The sequence below is a fragment of the Chrysochloris asiatica genome, unplaced genomic scaffold (genome assembly GCF_000296735.1).
Source record: "Chrysochloris asiatica unplaced genomic scaffold, ChrAsi1.0 scaffold00075, whole genome shotgun sequence".
Lineage (NCBI taxonomy): Eukaryota > Metazoa > Chordata > Mammalia > Afrosoricida > Chrysochloridae > Chrysochloris > Chrysochloris asiatica.
In genome coordinates this window covers 12,998,750-13,015,809 of record NW_006408593.1, presented here as the reverse complement: position 1 = coordinate 13,015,809, position 17,060 = coordinate 12,998,750, and the positions used below count along the sequence as shown (strand labels likewise).

The 17,060-nt window shown below is 40.5% G+C and overlaps 1 protein-coding gene across 2 annotated transcripts in view; it reads right to left on the bottom strand.

The window, feature by feature from the left end:
* The window catches only part of LOC102835339 (chromosome unknown open reading frame, human C11orf49), a 316,955-nt gene that overhangs the window by 146,328 nt on the left and 153,567 nt on the right, over positions 1-17,060 (bottom strand). For both annotated transcript variants that reach the window (XM_006865067.1, XM_006865068.1), the window contains exon 3: positions 9,424-9,554. In XM_006865067.1, coding sequence (XP_006865129.1) covers positions 9,424-9,554 — 131 coding nt within the window. The remainder of the gene's footprint in view (positions 1-9,423; positions 9,555-17,060) is intronic.

Sequence of the window (17,060 nt, the reverse complement as noted above, 5' to 3'; positions counted from 1 at the left end):
GTCCCTGGAGAAGGATGTCATGTTTGGAAAAATGGAGGGTCAGAGAAAAAAAGGAAGACCCCCAACAAGATGGACCGGCACAGTGGCAGCAGCGATGGACTCAAATGTAGGCAAGGATTGTGAAGTGGGCACAGGGACAGGCATTGTTTCGTTCTGTTGTGCACAGGGTGGCTATGAGTTGGTGCCCATTCAATGGCACCTAAAAATAACAGCAACAACAAAAAGGGAGGGACAAAATTGGCAATACTTTAGATTCTGATATTTATTGCTGACCGTTCTCTCTCACACCACACATTCAACCAATTAGCAAGTCTTGTCAAACTAACTTCTTCAATAGCTCTTCATCTCCAAGGTTGGTTCTTGGTCTACTGTGGTGGTGGTGATGGTGGTGACGGTATGCCATCGAGTCGGTTCTGACTCACAGAAACCCTATGAGTCTGTATAGGGTTTCCAAAGCTGTATTTATAGGAGCTGAAAGCCTCGTTTTTCTCCCTCAGAGTGCCTGGTAGGTTTAAACTACTGACCTTGTGATTAGCAGACCAACATATAAACCACTATTAGCTCCCTTTTGTTGTTGTTAAATGCCATGAAGTCAGTTCTAACTCATAGCAACCCTGTATTAGGGTTTCCAAGCAGTGGCTGGTGAGTTTGAACCACCAACCTTGTAGTTAGTGTTTTATCCCATAACACCACACCAAAGCTCCTTATAATAGTCTCCTAAATGGTCTCTTCTCCTGTGTTCCAATCTATTTTCCATGCATTTGCTGGTGTGATATGTGAAACACCACTCAAATGGATACGGTTTCACTGACTTTGGAATAAAGTTTAAACTTCTTTTTAGGGCACCAATGAGGCTTCCTGCCCCCGCAAAGGTTTAGAGTCTTGGAAACACTATACAGGGTCGCTATGAGGCTTTCTGCTTCCGCAAAGATTTACAGCCTTGGAAACTGTATACAGGGTCCCTAAGATTTGGAACTGACTTGGCGTACTTAACAACAATAATTTCTCTCCTAATCACACTAATGTTTTCCTTTAGATACTTGAGCCTGTGTATGTGGTCTAAAATAAGTACTTTAAGATCCTTGTTAGCTAATTTTATCATCTCTGTCAGTTCTAGGTCTGTATTTCTATTTATTGAATTTTTTCCTTAGGAGTCCTCGTGTGACACTGTAGGATAAGCACTGGACCGCAAGGTTGTTTGAACTGCAAGGTTGGTGGTTCAAACTCACGAGCCACTCCTCAGTAACTCTATACAGCATCGCTATGAGTTGGAAGGAACTTGATGGCACTTAACAACAACAACAAAATGGGTCATATTGTCCTGCTTCTTGCATTTCTGGTTACTTTTAATTAAATCCAGACTATAAATCTTATATTGTTGAGTGCTCTAATTTTGTTAAATTTCTTTAAAGAATATTAAATTTTGTTCTGGCATCCAGTTAAATTACTGGTTTTCATTGACTATGTAAAGGCATTCGACCATGTGGGTCATCACAAATTATGGATACCATTGCAAAGAATGGGCATTGCAGAACACATCATTATGCTTACATGGAACCTGTACATAGACCAAGAGGCAGTCATTTGAATAGAATAAGAGGATACTAAATGGTTTAAAATCAGGAAATGTGTGTGCCAGGGTTGTATCCTTTCACCATACATATTCAATCTGCGTACAAGCATCTAATCTGAGAAGCTGGGCTATATGAAGAAGAATGCAGCATCAGGACTGGAGGAAGACTCATCAACAACCTGCAGTATGCTGATGACATAACCTTGCTTGCTGAAAGTGAAGAGGACTTGAAACACTTGCTGATGAGGATCAAGGACTACTAGTCTTCAGTAAGGATTGCATTTCAACATAAAACAAAAACCCTCACCACTGGATCAATAAGCAACATCATTATAAACAGAGAGAAGACTAGAGGAGTCAAGGATTTCACTTTACTTGGATCCGAAAGCAACACCCATGAAAATGCAGTTAGGATATCAAGTGACATACTGCATATTCTATAAATCTCCTGCAAAAGATCTCTTTAAAGTGTTAAAAATATAAAGTTGTTAATTTGAAGACTAAGGTGTGCCTGACCCAAGTCATGGTATTTGCAGTCACCTCATGTGCACACCAAAGCTGGACAATGGATAAGGAAGCCCAAAGAAGAATTGATGCCTTGAACTATGGTGCTGGCAAAGAATATTAAAGTACCATGGACTGCCAGAAGAATGACCAAATCTGTGTTGGAAGAAGTCCAGCCAGAATGCTCCTTAGAAGCCAGGATGACAAGACTTCATATCACTTACTGTGGACATATACCTCATAAAGAGGGACCAGTCCCTGGAAAAGGAAATCATGGTTGGTGAAATAGAGGGTCAGAGAAAAAGAGGAAGACTCCCAAGAAGATGAATTGGCACAGGGGCTGAAACAATTGTCTCAAACATAGGAGTCATTGGGAAGATGGTGTAGCACGGGGCAGAGTTTCATTCTGTTGGGCATGAGTTGGAAGTGATCGGACAGCACATAACAATAGCAATAGAAAACAGCTAAGTTACTTGCACATCAGTTTAACTCTTTTTGCATTTAAGTTTTGTTAGAACAGGTCCAACCAGTTGTTGCCAAGTTGATTACAACTCAGAAAAACAATACAGTGTCTAGAATGTTTCTTTCTAGTAGAGATTAGGTCCTTAGGTTTCCACAGGGTTTTCAATGGCTGATTTGTCGAAGTAGACTGCCAGGCTTTTCTTATGAGGTACCTCTGCGTAGACTCGGATCTCTACTTTTTGGTTAGTAGCAAGTATGTTAACTGTTTATATCACCCAGAGACTCCTCACAGAAGTCTTTATTCTGAGGTTAATTTAGATCCACCTGAGAACCCCATGCACTACATATTGTGAGGCTGGCCCAGGATTAGAGAGTGTTTCATTCTGTTGTGAATAGGGTCGCTATGAGTCGATACCAACTCGATGGCACCTAACAACAACAACTACACATGTTTCAGAGTCCTGGTGTGGCGCTGTGGGTTAATGCGCCGAACTGCAAAGTCAGTCTGAGCCACAAGGTCAGCAGCCATTCCTAAGAAACCCTGTACAGGGTTGCTATGGGTTGGAGCCGACTCAACAACAACACTCTGACTAAGGGGCCCTGATAGTGTAGTGGGTTACCTGTTGTGCTGCTAACTGAAAGGTCAGCAGTTCAAATTCACCAGTTGCTTCAGGGGAGAAAAATGAGGCTTTCTGCTCCCATAAAGATTTACAGCCTCAGAAATCCTGTACAGGGTCACTGTGAGTCAGAACCAAGTTGACAGCATACAAGAGCAACAGCAACGCTCTCACTGGTACAAATGTGAACTATTAACAGCCCTACGTATACTCCAGAAAATGTCTGGCCTACTGTTTTCTGGTGGCTCTTTTTCCAACCCACACATCTGCAAATATGTATTTAGCCAAAGACTAAGTCTTTGGCTAACCATAGAACTTCTTCCTCTCTGGTCCTTTGCCTCGCCAGTTCTCACCACCTCCCAAACTGCAGTCTCTTCCTCCGTGATGCAGAAAGACCGCCGGGGCTTTGCTGGCATCTCCCTTGCTGTATTGTGGCTTGAAAACTGATTTTCAGGGACAACAGTCCCACATCATCTGTTGCCCAATGTTTGTAAGCAGTCGTTTCTGATACCCTGTTTGCTTTTCTAGGTGTTTATGTCAGGCTGGCAATTCTCTAAGCCCAGTACTCGCTCATAAGCGGAAGAGAAGGGACCCACCATTGTTTTATTAAATGAAACATGTATTTGTAAAACTGATAAAAGTATAACGCTCCAAAGTAAATTCAAATAGAAAATATGTTGTGGACAAAAGCACTTTTGAACCTATAACATTAAGCAGATGTAAAGACTTACTTCAAGGGAATTTCAATCTTTGATATACTTAGAAAATTCGTATTAATTTTTTTTAACATAGAAATACCAAAGTGAGAAGTTGAATTTTAAGGGCCTATTACAACATTTGAATAGATCTTTTTATTGCAGCAGTCTAATGAATCTGTCATGATCTGCAACCTGCGACATATAGATGATACAACCTTGCTTGCTAAAAGTGAAGAGGACTTAAAACATTTACTGATGAAGATCAAAGAACACAGCCTTTGGTATAGATTACATCTCAATGTAAAGAAAACAAAAATCCTCACCACTGGACCAATAAACAACTTTCTTATCAACAGAGAAAAGATTGAAGTTGTCAAGGACTTTATTCTTCTTCGATCAACTATCAACACTCACGGAAGCAGCAGCCAACAAATCAGACGACGTATTGCATTAGGAAAATCTACTACACAAGACCTTTTTAAAGTGTTGAAGTGTAAAGAAGCCCTTTGCTTCTTTGGTACTGGTGTGGTACTGTAGGATAAGCAAGCCAGCTTGAGGGCTAAGGTGCACCTGACCCAAGCCATGGTACTTTCAATAAACTCATAAACATGTGAAAGCTAGACAGTGAATAAGAAAGACCGTAGAAGAATTGATGCTTTTGAGTTATGGTGTTGGAGAAGAATATTGAAAAGTGCCATGGGCTGCCAAAAGAACCAATAGATCCATTCTGGAAGAAGTACAGCCAGAGTGCTCCTTGGAGGCCAAGATGGCCAAACTTCATCTCTCATACTGTGACATACTGTCAGGAGGGACCAGTCGCTGGAGAAGGATATCATGTTTGGTAAGGTGGAGGGTCAGAGAAAAAGAGGAAGACCCCCAACGAGATGGATTAGCTAAGTGGCAGCATCAATGGACTCAAGCGTAGCAACAGTAGTGAGATTGGCCCAGGATCAGGCAGTGTTTCGTTCTGCTATGCATAAGGTCGCTATGGGTCGGTACCTACTTGATGGCACCTAACAATACCAACAATGAATCTGTAGTATCGGCACTAGACTGCAAACCACAAGGTCATCAGTTCAAACCTACCAGCCGCTCCTAGGAACCCCTATACAGGGTCGCTTTGAGTCAGAACTGATTTGACAGCAGTTAACAACAACAAAGTTGCCTAGGAGTCCTGGTGTGGTACTGTAGGATAAGCACTGGACTGCTAACCACAAGGCTGGCAGTTCAAACCTACCAGCTACTCTTTGAGAACCTTATACAGGGTTGTTAACAACATCAAGAAAGTTGCCTAGCTAGCAAGAGGTTCACGTAAGTCTTCACGAGGTTATCTGACATTCATACACAGGAAAATGAACATCATTCAGGCCTTGTTGTTGTTAAGTGCCATTGCGTTAGTTCTGATTCACAGGGACCCTGTATAGGGTTTCTGAAGTGCAACTGATGGGTTTGAAATGCCGACTTGTGGTTCTCAGTCCAGTGCTTATCCTACAGTGCCACACCAGGACTTGGTCCTGAGGAAATGGCATGGCATCTTTGGACTCGTTAAGACTGGGATACAGTGTTTCTTGCCAGAAGGAACCAGGGCCTTCTTTTTCTACAGGTGGCTTCATTTTTAGATACATCATGTTGGGACTCTGCTCTTCTTTCACTGTCTCCCAGAAGAGTTAGTTTTCTCTTAATCATGCAAAAATATGTGCATGATGTTCTAAGCAAGTTATCTGCCCAAGAACAATAGTACAGTTCCACTGAGTAAGTCTGGTACTTGGCACTCTAATTGGAAAAATGGGGTTTAATAAATCTTTTCCTTTGGAAACTTGCCTCCAAGAGATTGTGCACATTCTGAATTTAAAATGGGACTGACACATTCTGGGACTGGAAGATGTTTTCAAGTTCCTGGAAGGAACTGAGAATATATTAAAACGATTTGACCAGAGATTTGAGGCTCACCTAGACATGAACGTTGCATCTGGGCTTAAGAAATCAGAGGCTGTCTGATTAAGAAGCATAACAATAAATATCCAACATAAAAATCTAGGTCTTGTTTATGGCACAGGAGAAAGCAGGGGGGATTGGAGCTGCATTCCCTCGGCAAATGGATGAATCACTGGCAGCTGCTAGAAAGATAAAGAAACCACATCTGCTTAGAGTCCAAATGCTATATGGATCCCTTGTGATAGTAAATAAATTCTTGAAGAGGCTCCACTTCTAAATCAGGAGAAGAATTAGGGATATCTGAGTGGCTGTTTCCCATAGTTATCTCCACATGCCATGTCACAGAAATCAGAGTAACTCTAGCTGTATGCATCATTCTTTAACTTATATAGTGGGTGTTCAAGAAATATTTACTGAGTGATTAAACCTGAGAAAAACAGGTTTTGAGGAAACAGTACAGACTTTACCTACACACTCGCTGCTCCCAATTCTGTTTACCTAGAATCCAGCTGAGTCCACATTTGCTTTCATCTAGCAGTGCACATATTCTGTCAAGGAAATGATGCCATTCTGGGCAGACGAAGTACTTTTTGCGCAGCAGTGTAACGCAACGGATGATTATGTCTCAGAGGCAGTGTCTGAGGTAGAAGTAGCACAAAGCGCAGAGTAGAATGTTTTATTGGTAAATCGGTTCTATTTCCAGATTTTCTGCTAACCCACTATACAACAAACCCTTCTGTAAGTGGTTGTTGGGAAGTGCTGTTGAGTTGGTCCCGATTCATAGCAACCCTGTACAGGGTTTCCAAGGAGTGGTTCTTTACTAAATGGGTGCGTGAACACAAGGTCAGTTTGAACCTCAAGGTCGATGGTTCAAGCTCACCAGCTGCTCCTTGGAAACCCTATAACAAGGTCGTTATGTGTCAGCACTGACTCAATGGCACTTAACAACAAATACCTACCGTATCTATTTCTTAGATTAATTAACTGAAATGATCTAATAAGATGGATTGGCCAAGTGGCAGCATCGATGGACTCAAGTGTGGCAACAATAGTAAGGCTGGCCCAGGATCGGGCAGTATTTTGTTCCGCTGTGCATAAGGCCGCTATGGGTCAGTACCCACTTGATGGCACCTAACAACAACAAGAAGATACAGGAGTCCTGGTGTAGAGCTGTAGGATAAAGCACTGGACTACAAGGTCATTTTAAACTGTAAAGTTGGCGGTTCAAACTCACCAGTTGCTCCTCAGAAACCCTATATACAGGGTCACTATGAACTGGAACTGACTCGACAGCACTTAACAACAACAATAAGATATTGGATAGAAACAACTTTCCAATAGCAGTAGATTAAGAAGCAGTAGCACTGATTATTGAGCAGGTGGGGGATCCTGTACATTCAGTGGAAGTAAGGAGAGTTCCTGTTCACTGGAACACGGTACGCTTAACAGAAATACTTGCTGATGAATGAGGAAATCGTTCAGGCTTTCACTTTTAGTTAGAGTCGTTATACAAACTGTCTTAAAGGCATTTAAAACTTACTTAGAAAAACACAGTATGATGACTGTTGTTTAGTGCCTTTCAGTTGGTTCCGACTCAGTGACCCTGTATAGGATTCCCAAGGAGCGGTTAATGGGTTTGAAACACTAGCCTTACGGTTAGCTGCTCAGTGCTTACCTATAGTACCATACCCAGACTCTAGTATGATGATAGGAATAAAAATGCTGTTAAGTGTCATCGAGTCGGTTCCAACTTATAGTAAGGATTCCCAAGGAGTGACTGGTAAGTTTGAACCATTAACCCTGTGGTTCAAACTGACCTTGCTGTCCTGTGCTTATCCTATAACACCATACCAGGACTCCAGGAATAAGAACAAACCCTTGTAAACATATGTAAAAGAAGGCTTTGATGTAGGGATTCTAAATCTGAAAACTCCTGAGCAATTTTATTTATTTTTAATATTCTAAACGGAAGATTCTAGTACCATTTTCCACAAGGACTCCCAATGACAGCACTTTTATCCTTTACCTCACTAAGAAAAGGGCTCAATAAAGACATTTTCAATCAGTGTCTGTTTTTTTTTTTGTTTTCATTTTTTAAACATTTAATTGTGGTTTGGGTGAAGGTTTACTGAAAAAATTTGTTTCCCATTCAACAATGTATACATATTTTGTTTCGTGACATTTAGTTACAATGCCTTCAATGAATTAACACTCTTTCTACTCAATGTCTTTCTTAATATTTTCCTTGGAGTATATTCCTAAAATGACAGGCCAGCGGTATTTAAATATACAAATGATTTGCATTTTCCAAAAGCATACACAAGGCTCTTCTCTCAAGGATTTTAATATACTTTAAAAATCTTACTTTAGTGAACTTTAATTCATTTACTCAAATCTTTATTTCTAGAGCCTGATCTGCATTTCAGCTGCTTAAAGAAGCTTTGAACTGGGTCCCAAATAAACGTCATCTTTTCAAAAACAATAGGTATATCATTTCCCCAAATAAATGTATTTGTTACTCTAATATTCCCACCCAGTTGCTTAACTGGTCTTCTCTGTCCTCCTCACATGCCAGATCCAATCAGCAAATCCTGTGGATTTGTCCTCTGAAAGTGTCCCTTCTATCTCCACTGAGAATGTTGGAGTTTGAGCTCGTTTTATTATCACTCATCTTAAATACTGCAAGTCTCCGATTTATGTTCCCTGCCTCCCTGGCTTAGAGGTCTCACCCTCTAAGCCAGCTTCCACACTGCCTTTAGAGTGATCTAGAATTCAGATAGCATCGTATCATTCTCCTTTCTCAAATCCTTCAAACAACACCAACAGGATGAAATCCAGCTTCTTTATTATAATAAAAAATGGTCTTTCAGAACTTGACCCTTTTATTCCTTGACAAACTCAGCTCTAAGTTCCTTCACAAACTCCAGGTTCTAGCCATTCTGATCTTGTTTCCTAAATATTCTCGGTTCTTTTATGCTTCCACACCAAAACATATGCTAATCTCTCCAATTAAAACAACCTTCTCTCCTTTATCCATGTGGATAACTCCTATGCTTCCTTCCCAACTTATGTCAAACAGCAAATTCTAAGGAGAATCTTCTCCAATCCACTTCTCTCCTCCTTCTCCAACAATGGTCTCCCCATTCTACTCCCCACTTATGAGTTTCCTTCTTTGTCGCTCCATGATTTCTTCAGTTTACTATGTGCTAATTTAATACTTGCCAAAAGCAACAGCTCCTGAGACATATTCCCTGAGTATGAATCTGATCCTAGACCTTACTGTGTGATCACAGCAAGTTACTTAGCCCCTCGGATCCTCAGTTTCAATCACTGTGAAATGGAGATTATAGTATCTACAGAGAAAACTGTTTTGAGGATTCAATGAGTTACTATACCTAAAAGCCCTCAGAGCAGCACATGGCTCTTAGTAGGCGTTATTACTGATGATGATGGTGGTAACAATACTGTGGTAGTATCTGTAACACAACACGGGGGATAGATGGTTCCTCCAAAGTAAAGCATTCCTAGAGCCCTGGACAGCATGTGCTAAGTATTTAAAGAAAGATAAGAAAAATAAAAGCTTGAAAGAAAGAAAGGAAACAAGGAAGGCAAGAATAAATTCCAGAAGACTTACCACCATTTTTGCCCACAGTTCTGAAGCATCGCCAGAAAGCCCGTAAGAATGAGGCCCTGTTGTGGGGAGTGGCTTGGATGAAGCTGAACTCTCGAAAGAGAACATGAGTTCCTTGACATACACTGTTAAAACTGCAAAGAGAGAAAGCAAGAAATCTTCATTAGATCAATATTTTCAAAAGGCTGACATAAGAATGAAAAATTCAAGGCCAGATAGATCACTGGAAAGCAGAGGGTTTGTTCATTTCCACAACAAAACTCTCAACTGTAGGTTAAGTAAAGACCTTGAATTTTCTATGGTAAAATCTCTTCACACACATCTCTCTGAAAACATTCTGAAAGCCCAACTTTTCTGAGTGCTCCCCACCGCCCACACACTGAGGAAGTTTTAATCAGTCCCAGAATGCTTTACACAGAGGGAAAGTTTTCAGTCTTTAACAGGATGACAGTCATCTCTTTTTGGAGAAAACTCTCCCTATACTTCGTTTGGAACGACATTTCCTTAAAGATGTCCTTTCTTTACTCTCTGATCTATGTACCAAGTACCATAAGAAAGACAAGGCTTACAGGGACATTGCTGGTTGCCTATTCCAGTTTGAGGCTGGAACAAATCATGATCTGTTACATAAACCCAACAGTAACCCCAGGACAAATCCCAGGTACCAAGGGATACAAAGGATCCACCACAGGACACTGAAGGTACACAAGAAGGACCCATGACAAAAGAACAAGGGTAGGAAGTGGCCCCTAATGTGAATATTAAGCAAAGTTCCAGGGTCCAAGTGAGTCATAGTTTAGGCTATGCCTGAGAAGAGGAAAAATACACTCCATTGCCTTTGGGTTCTTCTGCCAAAGAAATAAAGGAGCTTAGAGTAATCAAAAAATGGAAATTCCACTGAAGAATAGGCAATTATCCAGTAATCACTCCTACCAAGGGCAGACCTCAGGTTTTAGAAAACTCCCAAATTCCTGGACAAGTAAATTATGGGTGAGAAATCTGTTCATCTTTGTGGAGAAGCAAATATTAAACTGAAGATGATAAGCAATGGGGTTTCAAATGCCAGTTTTCACGTGTTTACCATTTAAAAGGAGAAAATAAAAACAAATCCTGTGCTGCTGAATGGACAGGATTCACCTATCCCAGTTCCCTTCTCCCAGACCAATTCAGGAGAAGTGTCTAACCTGTCTTCAGTACACTATCTGTGACAGCTGGAGTTCTGGTGTGGCACAAGGTGGGCAGTTCAAGCCCACCAGCAACTCCTTGGAAACCTACATAGGGTCGCTAGGGGTCAAACTGACTCCATTTCACTTAACAACAATAACCACACCGTCCAGCCTGGTGCAGTGCTCTGGATTAAGGTGCTGAACTGCACGGTCACTTTGAAATGCAAGGTTGGAGGTTCAAGCTCACAGCTGCTCCTCAGAAACCCTAATGCAGGGTCACTATGGGTCAGAACCAACTCTACAGCACATAACAACAACAATAATCCTCTAGCCAGTGAATTATTCTTCCTTCCCTTTTACCCCTGGTAACCATCAAAGAATGTTTCTTTTAGCATGAAAACCTTTTCTTGACTTTTTACAATAGTGGTCTTATATAATATTTGTCTCTTTGCGATTGACTAATTTCACACAGCATAATGCCCTGGTATAGCACTGTAGGATAAACACTGGACCGAAAGGTTGATTTGAACCACAAAGTCAGCAGTTCAAACCCACCACCTGCTCCTCAGAAACCCTACAAAGCGTTACTATGAGTCAGAACTGATGGCACTTAATAACAATAAAGTCCTCCAGGTTCATTCCTGTCATGTGCTTCACAAAATCATAGTCATTCTTCAATGCTGTGTATGCTGTGTGGATGTGCCAAAGTTCTTTGATCCATTCTTCCACTGATGGGCACTTAGGCTGTCTCCATCTATGTGCTATTGTGAACAGTGCTGTGATAAACATGGGTGTGCATACATCTACTCATGTCACGGCTCTGATTTTTGAGGATATATATCAAGTAGAAGGATTACTAGAGTGTAGTGGTCCTATAGGATAAGTAATGAATTGTGAACCACAACGTGGGAGGTTTGAGCCCACCAGCTGGCTCCACTGGAGAAAGCTGAAGCTTTCTGTTACAGCAAAGATTGACAGCCTAGGAAACCCTATACAGGGTCACTATGAGTCAAAACCACAGCTAACAACAACAACAACAACAGAGGGCTTTAGCTGCTGAGCCATACAGTATTTCTATTTCCAGCTTTTTCAGGAAGAGTTATACTGTTTTCTAGAGTGTTGGCACCATTTTACAATCAGTGGATTTGTTTGGGGTTTATGTTACATTTAAGATAAAATTAGCTTCTTCCTACTGATCTTAATAATGCTACATGAAAAAGCAAATTAGATAGTCCTCTTCCCTCATGAAAAACTAGCACAGAACTCTACTTCTAAAACATCCACGAAAAAGTATAAGCATAACAGCTGACAAAGGATGAGGCTTTTTACAAAGCAATGAAAGTGTTAACCGATTCAAGCAGTTTTTCGCAGTGCTGTTATCTTGAGCAAAGGAAAATGAAAAATAAACCAAATGAGCTGTTACATGTAAATGGGGCAAACCACATTTCCAGCAAATGAAGTCTGAAATTATAACATTCTAGCCTAAATTTATGAAATTATCCAACACAGAATTAATCCCAAAGGGTGCTTCATACCCTAATGGGGAAAACCTGGCATCAAAGACATGGTTTAGGCTGTATAGGAACTAATAATAGTGACAGTGTATCCTTAGGGTAGCTTTTAAAAACATACCTATTGCAATGAAGCTGCGAGCTAAGCCCTACAACGGTCAATAGACTCCTGTGAACCCAGGTGGAGACCTGGTCGGCCAGCAGCGTGGCAAGACCTAGGGACTCTTGGGCCCAGAGTCAGTGACATAGCCACAGAGGACTAGAGTGGAGAGTAAAGCGGCCAGCTGATAAGAAGAGAGGGCATGTGCACAAGAACACCCATACTTGCAGATAATACCCACTTGACCTGGCTTCAATGACTGGAGGATCAGAGCTCAGCTAGAAGAAGAAAGAAGAGGAAAAAAAGTAATCTGATACAATTTGATGAACTTGACCTACACCTATGGATGCAGTAGCTCAAAAGAGGGAACAAATCTTTACAGCAAGGATCATCTGCACCGCCTCCATACAGAAAGTAGACAGGGATGGCAACTTGGACATTGGCTACCCAAAATGGGGGTTGGAGGGCTACAAAGGCAAGAAGTGACTGGCTTACAAGCTTTCAAGAGGGAGTCTAGATCCAGAAGGCGTGGAGGAAGGTAGAATCTCCACTGAGGAGTATTCAATCTGTCTGGGAGGGGCTGATAAAAGGAGATGCAGATAGGTCTCTTGTGATACAGTAGTGAACAATTATTATCAGGACTGACTGTTAGGGTTGGAAATGTAAAGGTAGACGTTTTGTAACAAAAGGAGGGAAGTGATTGACTTTGCAATCCAGGAGTGGAGGTCCCTGGGACCATCAAGGGAGAAGAGTGGAGTGCAGGACCCTACCCAGAGAAACAGTGATGCCAGAGATGGAGGCAGAGACGACGAAGTGGAGAGATGGAGCGGCTGGGGACTCTAGACCCAGAGAGGGAGAGTGGCTGTGTGCTGTTGACCATAAAGCTTATGTTTTCCCATATAAACTATCACATAATTCACAATAAAACATTTTTTAAAAACCAAACCTATCTATTTCTTTAAACTAGAGAATCATTTATGCACTGAAGAATTTGGGTGAACCTAATTGTAGAGACAAGCATTTACACCAGAAGATATTTATTTTAAAAAACTGATAAGGCAAGAGCATATAACATTGAAGAAGTCAAAAAAATGGATAATTGTATTAGGTTTCAGTTGCCTGATACAATTATAGAATTACCAATCTTTTTTTTACTTCTTATCATTTGTAACATTCTAATTTAATTAAAAATAAAAACAATGAGAAATGTTTGAGTAAAGTCATAATAAATGATTTGCATAGTTCTTGTTTCCATTTGTCTCTTGTGTCTCCAGTTTTTGTTCTTTTAAAATAACTGACATTTCATCCTTTATCTCCCTAAGGATGCTAAACTTTATTTCAAAGTCAATTTAACATAATTCACTGCGTTCTATTTTCTCTGGAGTAAATGTGTGTTTCAATTGCTGGGTTTATTGGCTATGTTTCTCAGTGTTTGTTTTCCTCATCAATTTGGGAATGTCAGTGTTCAGATTCACCTTAACTGGGAGGTTTCACTCTATTCACGCATGCACTCTTAGGAATGGAACCTAGTCCAGAACCAGGTTTTCCATGGAGGGACTAGAGACTCTCTTCCTGATGATGCTGGACATATCATAGAGACTGTCAATGAAGCCCAGAGCACAGTCTTGGCTGCACAGCTATCTGCTTCCTCCCACCCCTCAGCTATACAGTTTTGTGTTTGTTTTTTTTAAATAAATGTTTTATTGTGAATTGTGTGATAGTTTACATGGGAGAACATTACTTTTACATTCATTCTATCATACATCGTTTCATTGCCATAGTTACCATCCCGTCCATGCATCATCACCCAACCGAAGGGTATACCCTGCAAGCCTGCCCCCCACCCCCCATGATCCTCAGCACACAGCCCCTTTCCCTCTCTAGATCTCAAGTCCCCAGCCACTCCATCTCTTCACGTCATCTTCTCTGCCTCCATCTCAGGCCTCACTGCTTCTCTGGGTAGGGTCCCGCTCTCTGCTCTTCTCCACTGATGATCCCAGGGCCCTCCGCTCCTAGACTGAAAAGTTAATAATCACTCCCCTTCTTGCTACAAAATGTCCACCTTTACATTTCCAACCCTCACAATCAGTCCTGATAACAAGTCTTCACTATTCAGCTATACAGTTTTATAAAGCTACTTCCCAAGCAGCAGTCTCCGGTGTGGTGATGTAGGACAAGCACTGAACTTTGAACCATAGGGTCAGTGGTTCAAACTTACCACCTGCTCCTTGGAAGCCCTATACAGGCTTGCTATGAGTCAGAACCAAATTGAAGGCACTTAACAAGAAGTTTCCTTTAAAGTGGAGAAGGCAGTCGAGGCTGACCCCAGTTTCCTGGCCCGTGGGTGACACTTTTGGTCTCCACTCCTCCATAAAAAATGTCTGCTTCTGAATCCAGAGTGCAGGAGGCCTGTGGTTTTAGCCCTGATTACTTGGTGTGGCACTGTGGGTTAATGTGCTAGACTGTAAAGTTGGTTTGAATGGCAAGGTCGGCAGTTCAAGCTCACCAGTCACTCCTTGGAAACCCTACAGAGGGTCACCATGGGTTGGAGCCAACTTGATGGCACTTAACAACAACACTACTACATGGTGTTTCTGTTTAGTTTCTAGTCCATAGAAGAATTCATACTGATTTCACACATGACTGTGTCCTTTACATTTTTTCCTTTATAATTTTATGAATCATTACCATATGAATAAAATCCACATTTAGCTGATTTTCATTGTATTTAGCTAAACTAAAATGTTTCTCAACAGACATCAATCTTACCTCTCAAATAAAAATTTAAAGTTTCACTTGCCAAAGACACAGAGGAACACAACACAATCAGCCAACTGGACCTCATAGATGTGTACAGAGCGTTCAACCCAACACCACAATACACATTCTTTTCCAGTGCACATGGAATATTCTCCAGAACAGACTATGTGTTAAGCCACGAAACAAGTCTCCATAAATTTATAAACATCAAAATACTACACAGGGTATCTTATCAGACCACAATGCTACAAAATTTAAAAATCAACAATAGGAAGACCAAAGAAATAAAGTCAAATACATGGAAACTGAGTAACACCCTGCTTAAAAGCAACTGGGTAGTAGAAGAAATAAAACGTGAATTCACAAAGTTCCTAGAACAAATGAGAACGAAAACACAACATACCATAATCTTTGGAACACAGCAAAAGCAGTGCTGAGAGGAAAGTTTATTGCAATAAATGCACACATCCAAAACAAAAAAAGAACCAAAAGCAACATATTAACACAACATCTCAAACAAATAGAAACAGACCAGCAAACTAAACCTATAGTCAACAGGAAAAAGGGAAATAATAAAGATTGGAGCAGAAATAAATGATATAGAAAACAGAAAAACTACAGAAAGAATTAACAGGATAAGAAACTGGTTCTTTGAAAGAATTAATAAAATCGACAAACCATTGGCAAACCTAATAAAAGAAAAAGAGGGAGAAGGCACAAATAACACGCATAAGAAACCACATGGGTGATGTCACAATGGAACCAATAGAAATAAAAAGGATAATAACAGAATATTATGAAGAGCTGTACTCTGATAAATTTGAAAACCTCGAGGAGATGGATACATTTTTAGAAAAGCATGACCTACCTAAACTTACATAGAGTAAAGTAGAAAACTTGAACAGACCTATAACAAAGGAAAGGAGCTCAGGTAGTGTAGTGGTTACAAATCGGGCTGCGAACCTTAAGGTCAGCAGTTCGAAACTACCAGGTGTTCTGCGGAAGAAAGGTGAGGCTTTCTGCTCCCATAAAGATTTACTGCTCCCATAAAGATTTACAGCCTCGGAAACTCTGTACAGGGTCGCTATTAGTTGGAAACAACTCCATGGCACATCACCACCACCACCATAACAAAGGAAGAAATTTACCAGGTCATCAAAATACTCCCAACCAAAGAGAGTCTAGGTCTAGATGGCTTCACTGGTGACTTTTACCAAATATTCAGGGAGAAGCTGTCACCAATTTTACTTAAATTATTCCAGAATATAGAAGAGGATGGAAAAACTCCCTAATAAATTTTATGAGGAAGCATAACCCTCATACCAAAACCCGGGAAGGACATCACTAAGAAAGAAAATCATAGACCAGTATCGCTCATGAACATAGATGCAAAAATTCTCAACAAAATGCTAAACAACAGAATCCAACACCACATCAAAAAGTAATACATCATGACCAAATGGGATTCATACCAGGGATGCAAGGATGGTTCAACATTAGAAAAACAATCAATGTAATCCACTATATAAATAAGAAAAAGAACCACATGATCATATTGAGAGATGCAGAAAAGGCATTTGACAAAATCCAACATCCATTCCTGATAAAAACACTCAACAAAGTAGGAATTGAAGGGAAATTCCTCAGCATAATTAAGAGCATATATACAAAACGAACAGCCTACATTACTCTTCATGGAGAGAAAGCCTTCCCCTAGACAAGGATGCCTTTTATCACCACTACTATTCAATGTTGTTTTGGAAGTCTTAGCCAGCGCTATAAGGCAAGATAGGAAAATTAAAGGCATCCAAATTGGCAATGAGGAAGTCAAACTCTATTTGCAGATGATATGATCCTATACATAGAAAACCCCAAAGACTCAGCAAAAAAAAACCTACTGGAAATCATTGGAAGATTCAACAAAGTGGCAGGGTACAAGATCAACATGCAAAAATCAGTTGGATTCCTCTATACTAATAATGATAATGCTGAAAGGTAAATTAGGAAAGCAATACCATTTACAATAACTGCCCAAAGGATGAAATATTTAGGAATAAATGTAACCAGAAAAACAAAGGACCTATACAAAGAAAACTACAAAAC